The following is a 10660-nucleotide window of genomic DNA, read 5'->3' as shown; positions in this document are numbered from 1 at the left end:
AGTTTCAAAGCGATGGATGGAAATCAGTGATGAAGTGAATAATCCAAATTGTTTGATTTTCTTGAGCTCCCGTGTTTGCCATAGCTAGAGTTTTATCAAATATTTGCATTCAAAGCATAAAAGCATACAATGACCATCACTGCGTTTCTGTGTGTGCGAATATAGTTGGTCGGTAAATACTTAATGCTCTTAGCCTTAATGCACTCGACATGAAAATGAGTTATTTGGATCCCCGAAATGCATTTATCAAATTGTCTGCGCAGCAAAACCAGCTGATTTTTACCTCGCAGGAAGCTAGCAAATGCATTTCGGTCAAATCCTATCTTCTGCAGAAAATCTTTTGAATCCACTAAGCGACTTACGCTGACTTTCTAAACTGATTATTGTATTGTTTTATCCCGAAATGGTATTTATATTTATTAAGCATCAACTTGAAGACACTTTTTGCCAACTCGCTTGTCAATAAGTAATTTATTCGTTTATCAACTGGGATTTTCTCAACAGAGTTATGGCATGTAGTTGTAATCGGCCATAACTGAGCAATTATCCTTCGTCCTTCGTCGCTCGCCTGTGGGTCAGGATTATTTGCATAGCTGCTCGTTGGAATGCCTGCATAGCAATGCTGGAAAATAACAATCAGGGATCTGAAAAATGCGGAAAATGAGTAATAGAACAGACATACCATATTTTGCATACACTCGCAGGCCTTATTTGCATATTTGGATTAATAAGAGTGTTTATCTGAGCTGTCCATATTTCACGGATTAATACAGCTCACCTGGAAAATAATAATCCATCGCAGTTCGCTAGGCTTTCGATGTCAGCAACCACTGGCTACAGCTGGTTGAAGGGGACCAAATGCTTAAAAAACAGATCTGACCCGATGTCAACCAGCTACACACAGCGTTGCAGGTGCAAATCTCGAATGTGGCGAAAGCGAGCCGAGTTTCATTAGGGCGCTGTTTGCATTTCATTAAGCACGTTGTGCCACACATTCAGATCGGTGATATCAATGGCATAAATCAATTCGCACTAATTACGGCCTTTGTTGTAAAACGGTTTTATTATTAGTCTTCTTGAACGACAAAAATGAATTGAATAAAATATGCACGCGCACTGGCAATAAATCACAATGCATCGGTCAGTCGACATTGACAACCATTTTTTCTCGCCCGGAAAAGCGATCTATAGAAGTTGCTAGATGAATACACTACACTACACTCACCGCGGATTATTGTTATTCAGTTAAATCAATATATCATCATATTTACTCACTGGAAATTAATAACTAATGCTAAATGTGAATTGAACTCTGAAGGCAGCCTGTCTAATTAGCAATACATTCCCCCTAATGAAGAGATTCTGAAATTTAATTCGCCAGCTTTAATGGTTTGTCACGACCAGGATCACACATCCTGCCCACCCCCCACCCCCTCGTCCTTTCTGCCACTCATTCAGCCGATTGTTGTTTTGCATGCGGCACATTAGCTTCATTTCTTCTATTGTTTTGATTATGATTTACAATGCCCAGTGCGCAGCTTTTGTTGTTCTGCTGAATGGGCGTTGTGAGTGTATTGGTAAGTGTGCGAGAGTGTGGGTGCGCAGATGGATGTGTGCGTGAGTTTGTGTTGAACAAAGAGCAATACATTTGCATAGGGGAAAAAGAAAGAGAGTGCGGCATTTGGACCACACAATAAATTTCATTTTATCCCTATAGAACATTACCCACTATTTAAATGGTCCTTTGTACAGCGTTTTTTCTCGTTTCAGCCAAACACTCACAAAAGTGTTATAAACGCTCATTACACTCCTGGGTTTGAATTCCCTTAGGGAAAAAACATAAATTGTGTACATTTAACAATTTAAACTGAGGGACAAACGTCACTGCACCAGATTTGTATGAACGGATTAAAGGTTCATTGTCAATTTAGATCGAAAGACTTAGTATGAAAATTTAAAGTAGAAAGAGAAATTTATTTATTTAATAATTTACCATTCCGGTTATCACGAGAATTTCAAATGAATCAACCGCTGAAATTTAATGTTAACTAATAAAAGTACTTCAAATTTGGCCAGGAATCGTATAATATCACAATAATTTTTGCATTCGGAAAATCCGAAAATATTTACTTTTCCCTGTTGGAGTTTGAGCTGCCAGAGGCAGTGCGGTTCTGGTTCGGAAAAAAGTGGTCCTCCAGTTTCTGGACACCATCGGGAGTGCTCAGATCAAAGGCGAACTGCAGGTACTTGTCGAAGTAGTTCTTGGTGCGATTGGGGTTCTGGCGGGCTACATTTCCCTTCAGATCTTTGGATTCCTTGGGTTCCTTAGGCGCCTTGCGTTCCTTAGGCTCCTTGGGTTCCTTCTGGTCTTTGGGCTCTTTAACATGCCTGAAGTCCTTTGGTTCCATGGCAGCTCGCGCCTCTTTGAGATCCTTGAAGATGAGTTCCCTGGTTTCCTTACAATCCCTGACCTCCTTTGAAGCCAGATTTGGAGCAGTGGCTCTGGGGACTGTTGATCGAACAGGTGCGTTGCTCACACTAACCGCGACCTGGTACTTTGGGGCCACTTGAGTATTTCCTCCTCCAGCAGCTCTGATCGGATTTTTGGAAGCCCGGGTTAGATCAAAGTAGTTGCATATTCTCGCATTATCGTGAATGGAGTCCTTGGGTGCTGGCTCTGCTGTCTGGGTCTTGGATGGTCTGGTGAACCGTTTGGTACTCATTTTGGGAACTTTCTCCTTGGCAAGTCCACAGCCGTTTCCCAGCTGTGGAAACGTTGGTGTCATCCCAGAATTCTGCGCTTTGCGCTGCAGTGTTGAATTGTGAGCCATTTAGTGTTTGAGACCTCGATGAACTGCAACGAATGATAAAATGAGTTTTAGAGGTTATTGTAGAAATGTAGAAATGAGTCAGGGCCAATTAGACCACTTGATGGCAAATTCAAGGATTGTATGAAAAATTTCGATGTGGTGCCTAAACTATAAATATGTTATGAATTTTAATTAAAGCTCTTGGGATATTGATTTGAGCTTCGCCAACTTGCTTTTTGGACTCTTTGCTTTACGATCAATATATTATTCTTTAGAATTTAAAATATACAACATTAGAATTAAGATTAATTCTGGGGAATATAACCCGGAAAGTGTTTCTAGAAAGGGTTAGGAATCCATTGTGAATACTTCTATTCTCCTTTTTCATGTACGACAAAAAGTCATGGATTAAAATGCGAGTAATTTACCAAAGAGAAATGTAGAGATAAAAAGACTTTATTTTTGCTGGATTACTTTTTCAGGACAGCTGCTAAAATGGAAGGAACAACAAAAACAATTAATTCCGGATAAACACATTTTATAATTAAAAAATTCCTTCGCTGGGTATATTTGGTTTTTGTGTGAGCTTGCAAAAACAAAGGCAGCGTGTAAAGTGAAGGAGTCAGGGAAAATGAGTGCAAAGGAAAAAGGAAGTGGAAAAAGGAGCTTACAGGAGTGACAGCTGAAAAGGAGCGAAGCGAAGACCATCAAACCAGGACATAGCCGAAAGTCCAGCCGCACACGGCGTATACGCAATATTCCTTTGATTTTGACACAGAAATTTAATCATCTTTTCCGAGCAAAGCAAAAAGTCCACTAAGCTGATTAGGGTCTCTTTTAACTAATTTCTTTCTTATTTTCCTGCAGTTTATTTCTTTTTTTTCGTCTGCGCCCTCCTTTTGTATCTTCTGGACCAAGTAATTTATTGTTTGTTGTACGTAATTAACCCGCTTCGTGGTCGCGTTCTTGGCTTTCACACTTTCCGCTGCAGCCTTTTGCCTAACGACGTAGTGCCGGCCCGGAGGCAAATTCTCCCTCCTGTTATGCCGTAAAAGAAATTTCATTTCATTTCGGTGATTAAAGCCTTATCGGCGTGTAAAGTCGTCGTCCACGTAATTAGTTTCATTCCAGCCTCCTTTTTTGCTGCCCCCAGATTGCGACCTGTGCCAGTTTTTCCCCTTTTTTGCGCTTACATTTCACAAAATGTGCGCAGCTCAACCGAAAGCCTGGGAGTAAGGCGGAGAAAGGTGGGAGTGGCAGTTGACGGGTCCAAATGTCAGCTTAGCCCTTGCAGGATATGCGAAATGACAGGCAAATTAAAGCTGAGTAGACGGGCACACAATTTATCAGAGATACATAGAACATGATAAAGGTATAAAAATGGCCACTTGCAAGAAATGTACGGGTTAGTCTCCCTGACAGTTACTAAAAATGGTTCCGAACCGAACAAGTTGCTTACAAGTTGCTCACTTGTTAAAGGGATTTTCGAAAGGATATGCTTGTGAAGCTCTGTCGAGGAATTGTAGCCCAAAGAAAACTGCTTTTGCTCCCAGTATTACTATACTGAATTTAATCTGTTCATTAACAAACTACTTTCAAGTAAGATAAAACCATCAAATTATTTGTCAAATATACTTAACTTTAAAGCCCTTTCCTTGCACCGCCATTAAAGTTTCCTAAAAAAGTAGGAGCCTAGCGAGTTGCCCTTTGTCTTCCACGGAATCGTACCCCCATTTTCCTACTAATGCCTTAACTTTCCCTAACAGACTTAGGGCGTAAGAACAAAGACAAAGCTTAAGGAGGGAATTGTCCTGAAGGAGTTCTTGTTCTTGGGCCGCCTGTTGCCGATTGTCGAGCAAATAACTATTTACTTGACATTTGCAAAGGAATGTGTTCTGGCGGGGGACCCCTCTTCACTGGCATTCTCCTCGTTCACTCAGGTCCTTTGTTGTCCTCTTTGCCTCTTTTCCGTGATCATTTCTGCTACAGTAAGGACTTAAAAACTTGAAAAAATTACTTAACTGCTGCATGTGGTGCACATAAAGTAAATGTGACTGGGAATCCATTATTAAAATGGCATACACTTTTCAACGTTTTCAAGACCAAAATGGAACACTTTCTTTAAAAACCTGTTTCTATCGGTGCAGTTTCCACCTCCAGCTCCCTGAGGTATCGATGTCAACAGAGCGTTGCAGCCACTTTTCACCTGCCTCGACTTGTTTTTTGCACTGAATATTTGCCAGCTCGACTGACAGTCAATTGCAGTTTGCCGAAAAGGGGGAAATCGAGGAGCACATATATAAATTGCAACATAAATTATACGCACATGGCTGGGGGAAATCGAGCTGGGATAGCTTGTCCCATGTGCTTAACCGGAAATCGTGTGCAAAATGAAAATTCGGGAGGAGAAAAGCCAGCGCCCACCCCTGCGTTTCCCTTCCCTTCCTTTCTGCTTTCTCCTTTCTCCTGTCGCCGGCGCCATTCGTTGCTGTTAACATTTCCGCTTTATTTGTCTGCCTGCCCTTTCACCCGCGCTTTATCTATCCAGAGATATATATATAAACGAGTATATATGTCCGCTTTTGAGCCCGACATTCCACCTACATTTGTTTGGATTTTTGTTGCTGCAGCTGCAGTTTTATTTTTGCAGTCCTCAGCTCGGTTTTTATCTCTTTTGTGTCGCCGCTGACGTTGTCTAATGTTTTACATATTAACTCGAATATAATGCAGAAAATAAAAACATAAATCAACGCAGAATCGCATTTGGATTTCTTTTCAATCTGAACAAGTACAGATAGAGCCGGAGTAACTTTTCCCTTTTGTTGCTTTGGCTTGTTTGGAGACCATAAATTATTCACACACAAGTTTATCTCTAAATGCGATAGTCAGGGTGCTCTCGGCTTTGCTCCTTGGGGTTTATTTTAGAAATAATCAGGATGCACTGGAAGGGAGTGGAAGGATAAATACCTTGCCCTATAAAGGTATTTAAATAAAGGTAATCCTTGTTCTGCACCAGAGGAATTTCGGCGTTTCTTTAGCAGTAAGTAGATTTCGATTGACCGTCATATATTTCGTTTAAAAATATTAACGAAGGAAGTCAGTACACGTTGAAGTGTCGAAAAGGCAATTTTCCAGGTGGACATTTCCATCGATTTGGCCTGTCACTAGTTTCCTTCGACTACTCATTGCATTAACATCACTCGCTCCTGTCTGCTGACTTGCTCGCATTTCCCCACTGGCCAAGGGAAAGTGACAGTCGAATTTCCCGGTAAGTCTCGCACCCTGATGGGCGATCAATCAAAGGTGGCATGCAAAGCGGGCCACCCACCCAGGATTGCCCCTCCCGCTCTTTGCTGGCTTCTTGCGAGCTGGAACGTGAGATGTGGATGCATCCGCTCTCCAGCTTCCACCTGGCCACTTAGCCACACGAAGCAGTTAATTAAATGATGAAAGCATTGACGTGTCGCAGGGACTAAATGGCCGGGAGCAGCCGGAGTGCCAGTCCGAGTTGGCCAGTGGTGTGCGAGAAGTGCCGACATGCCTGGCTGGAAGGCCTGCTGCCTGGCTGTCTGGCTGTCTGGGGGCCATGTCCTTGGCCAGGACTCGCAGCCTGACAGACGCACGTCGGCGAGTCCATATTGCAGCAGGGAGCTTGGAGTTCTGCGTGATATAGCCACGGAACTCGGGGAGCTTAGATAGTAAAGTAAATTTTGGCATTTTCCAAAGTTTAGAAGTGCTAATAATACACTAATACTAGTTTAAAAAACAATTATTTTGATAAACGAATTATACAAATGCAAAGGTTGCCATTTTAAGTGGAACCTCACTATCTTTAAAAGGTGTTCGTGAATATATTTCCAAGTTTCTTAACTCAAAATGGATGGATGAGCTTAAAGCGCCACTACTCGCACCACTGTGGTTGCACTGGGTTGCCTTTCGGGTGGAGTTGGTGGGATTCTGTGCTCATCGGGGTCACGTAGACGCTTCAGTTGCATGTAACACGCCGCTTGATTGGTTGCCTGATTCGTTGATTGCCTAGCTCTCCGCTCACGTGACAACGCGTAGCCCTCGGGCATTGTCCAAGGATCCAGATCCCGAACCACCAGCTCCGCCTGCTTCTCCTGCTCCACCGGCTCCACAGCCACACAAAACTCACTTGTCAGGCCGTCATTCAGTCAGTCGATCTGGGTGAGTGTGTGTGTGTGTGCTCATTCTAATTTTCATTTCATTTCCACTCGACAGCCGCAAACGCAAACTAACCGAACCGATGTTGGCCAAGTCAGTTGGCCAGTTTGCTGATTTGATTGATGGCCGGTCTCTGCTGCTAATGAACTTACATAAGTGAAACCGTTAACAAGTTCCTGGTGGGCCAACAGTGGCTCATGTTGGGAGTGTAAACAGATTTTGGACTAGTTTCTGGTTGGCCCTCTGGATAAAAAACTACGAGCGGCGAAGAGGAAACGCTGTTAATTAGCAAAGTTGATAAATCTACGCAGATTTAACATCAAGTGGGTGGCAAAGTTAGCATTTCCTCTCTCTGATGTTGGCCGTTGTAGGTGAAGTTTTTCCAGTTACTTTTTTTCGGACATGCGTGCAGGTACATTTGTGTTACCATCATAAAGTTGTTGGCCATGTCCTGGGATTTTTCGGCCGCCAGAGGTTGGACATTAATATGTGGTTTCCTGTAAGTACAGAAATATGAGGAACATAATTAGTACATTGCGTATACGCAGACTTGACCGGAGGGAAATATTTGAACAAGTGTGCTGGCAGTTGGGATCAAGTTGAGAACATAAATTGGGACTAACTAATTGGTTGTTACTAATATTTACATTTCACTGAAGCTGAATTAAACTTTAAAATCACATTTTCAAGCAACACATTTTCTATTCTTGTGCATATTTTATAAACTACATCTTGTTGTTCTTGCCAACAAATAACTATTTTAACTGCATTATCAAATCAATTGTTTGTTTTCCATTTATGTGTTACATTGCATTCTTAGAAATAGTTAGTCCCAAATGAATCCAGTTTCATTTATAAGATTTCTCTTCTAGCTGCCCACATCCTACTTATTTATTTAGTATCTGTTTTACGTAATTATTTATTTGGGCAAACTCTGCTGACTCTCCAATGAATTCAATTCAATTAACCAACTTTCATATTCAAGTTGCCCAGCCTGCCTGTCAGCTGTTCAGCATGACAAGCACACTCTGGCTAACTTCTTTTCTGCAACTTTGCTGGTCAAGGACGTATACATATGTGGGTGGCCGAGTCAACACTTGACAGCCAAACGATAATTTTCTTAACTAAATTGTCCAGGCAGGGAAAACAAGAGTTGGGCAAACAAATAAACTCGTCGAAGACATCAGGCCATTAGGTTCACTTAGAGTAGTTGGGCAAACAAACGGATGGGAGTGGTGACGAACAGGTGGAAAAGTGGGTGGAAAACCCACTAAGTTGCCTAAGTCAATCGCTTCAACTTTAGCATGTTCCACTGAGCACTTTTCCCTTCCATTTTTTTCGTGTTTGTTCTTCAATGAAAGGTTAACTCCGGAACAACTCCAGAACTCAACTGCATTGACTGACAAGTGGTCTTTTCCTCCATATTTTCCTCTTTTCGCGCTGGCAGACCCGGGATTTTGTAGCTCCAAGGCGAGACAACATAAATCATGAACAGACACAGACGCAGCGGAAAACTGGTGGAAACTGCAAAATTGTGAGCTGGCCACAAAACTGCGGCAGTAAAGCCGCAGTGGAAGAAGCAGAAGGAGCAGCTGGGAAAACCGCAAAGCGTTTTTGGTCTTTTGCTGTTTTGGCGGTGGCGCTGGCGGAAAACTTGCTTGGCTTTAAAAGGCCATCAACTCTAGAATTTTCCTCATGAACTCTAGAATTTCCTCGCCGAGCGGCAAACTTTGTTTGTGGCAGCTGCAGTTTGTCTGTGCAAATTGGCGATGGCAACTAAATTGAAAAGTGCCGGGCTAAACGCCCGAAAGTAGGCAATGGTTTCTGCTGCTCAGCAGGATCCATTTCGCTTCAGTTTGCGCCAAACCGCAGAAAGGATGTTTTGCTTAAAGTTCCCGACTCCTCGGGCTCCATTTCTTTTTTCGACTGTCTGCCCCGAACATTTCCCCCACTCGTCCTGTTTTTTTTTTGGGATACTGGCATACCAGGATGTTTAGCCATTGAAATGGTTTCTGTTCGTCCTTCTGGAAACTATTAATTTGAGTCGCTCTGCTCTCTTCAGCAATTTGTATTATTTATTATGTTTCAATTTCGTTTCGGCATTCACTTGATTTGTGGCTCGTTTTCCAGATTTTTCTTGGCCAAGAACATTTAATAAACTCCTCCAATTTCATTTCTTCCCTGTTGCTTTGGTCGCTATTTTTAACATACAATACCTTAAGTGAATATCTTAGATGTGCATTTCAAAAATGGTTTAATTAGCTTTAATGGAAAACATGAAAAGATTAATTCAAACTTAACCGAACTCGAATTTAAAGCGCTTTTCCGCAACTATTGTGGCAGCATACTTTCCCGTTTTGGGTTCGTCAAAAGCGAACGCTAATTGAAATTCCTTTCTCGAAAAAACCGAACAATAAATGCTGGGGCAATTCTGTCTGAAAACACACACACTGAAAATGGGTATCGATGCATCCGGCAGCTGTGGCAACTTCCGGTCGACTTCAGATTTCGATTCGGGACATTCAATGAGCGCGACAGATTAGCCGCTCGCCAACCACAAAAAGCCAGTGGGAAAGCGGGAAAATGCGAGGAAAAGAAGGCAAATTGGAGGCGGGCATGGCAGAGATGGCGGGAAAAATGAGACCGACAAAAGCGACAGAGTCCGTAATGATGCGGAAGTGGACAAAAGGCAGCCACAGTCTCACAAAAGCTAAAAGCTGTAGCTGCCAATTCCACAGCGCATTTGGATGCCCATGACCATGGCAAAAGGCATTCTAAAACTGCGGTCAATTGAAATGGCAATCAAGTTAGCGAGCTCGTCCTTGGTCCTTGTCAAAAGGCCACATACCCAGCCCAAGGAGCAACTGGAATGGGACGACTGTCCTGCCGTTGGCTGACATTCACACCACAGAAGAAAGCCAAAGTTCCCAGGCAATAATTACAAAGGACATGCCCTACGAACTGAAATTGATCCGTGATACAACAGGGATTGATGATTTAATTTATTATGTAATAAATTTAGTGAGGCATATCAAAGTTATTTTCTAAGATATTATGTTTTCATTACTTATCTGGTTAGCAAACTATTTTTCATAAATGGTAGGAACAAATGTTTTTCTCCCTTTAGTCTCTTAAGTGATTTTCATTAGTAAACGCAATAAATAAAACGGCCAACCGGAAATAGCTCCTAGGATTGATTGTCTAGTTATTGTTTTCGTTCGGCTGGCAAATGGAAAATCAGATAAAAATGGCCTGCCAGCGCGAAATGTCCAGCCTTTTCCGCAACGTACATCAAGTATATGCAACTACAGAAAGTTGAAATTCCAAGGGCCTTGCCGTCCGCCACTCTGGCACTCTGGTTCCCCTGCCTTTCCGCATTTCCACATTTAAGTGGGAAATTCTTCACCCAGTTTCCCGAGCACTTTAAGCCCGATTATGGCGTGGCTCATTTCTTTAACGCCTTTTGTTTGGGCCGCGCTCTTTTTGTTTGCCGCGCACGTATCACTGCACAAAGGAAAAGAAGAAGGAAAAGCGGGAGGTCATTACGTGTTCAGCCAAGTGTGTGTGTGTGTGTGTGTGCGAGAGTTTTCCGCACTCCATGTGCGAGTGCGCCTGCAATAATGATTGGAAAGTTTCGCTTTGCAGTGGGAAATGGGATATATACT

At 42.5% G+C, this 10660-nt stretch overlaps 1 protein-coding gene across 1 annotated transcript in view; it reads right to left on the bottom strand.

Moving 5' to 3' along the window:
- Positions 1-1998: 1998 nt before the first annotated feature.
- LOC6618162 (protein spalten) overlaps positions 1999-10660 on the bottom strand; it is a 49527-nt gene continuing 40865 nt past the window's right edge. The window contains exons 4-5 of the mRNA XM_002042406.2: positions 7148-7492; positions 1999-2854 (exon numbers count right to left, since the gene is read on the bottom strand). Coding sequence (XP_002042442.1) covers positions 2127-2831 — 705 coding nt within the window. The 5' untranslated portion in view covers positions 2832-2854; positions 7148-7492 and the 3' untranslated portion in view covers positions 1999-2126. The remainder of the gene's footprint in view (positions 2855-7147; positions 7493-10660) is intronic.

Source organism: Drosophila sechellia, chromosome 2L (genome assembly GCF_004382195.2).
Source record: "Drosophila sechellia strain sech25 chromosome 2L, ASM438219v1, whole genome shotgun sequence".
In the NCBI taxonomy this organism is placed as follows: Eukaryota; Metazoa; Arthropoda; class Insecta; order Diptera; family Drosophilidae; genus Drosophila; species Drosophila sechellia.
The sequence above is the reverse complement of the archived record's forward strand: the minus strand, read 5'-3'. Positions and strand labels throughout refer to the sequence as shown.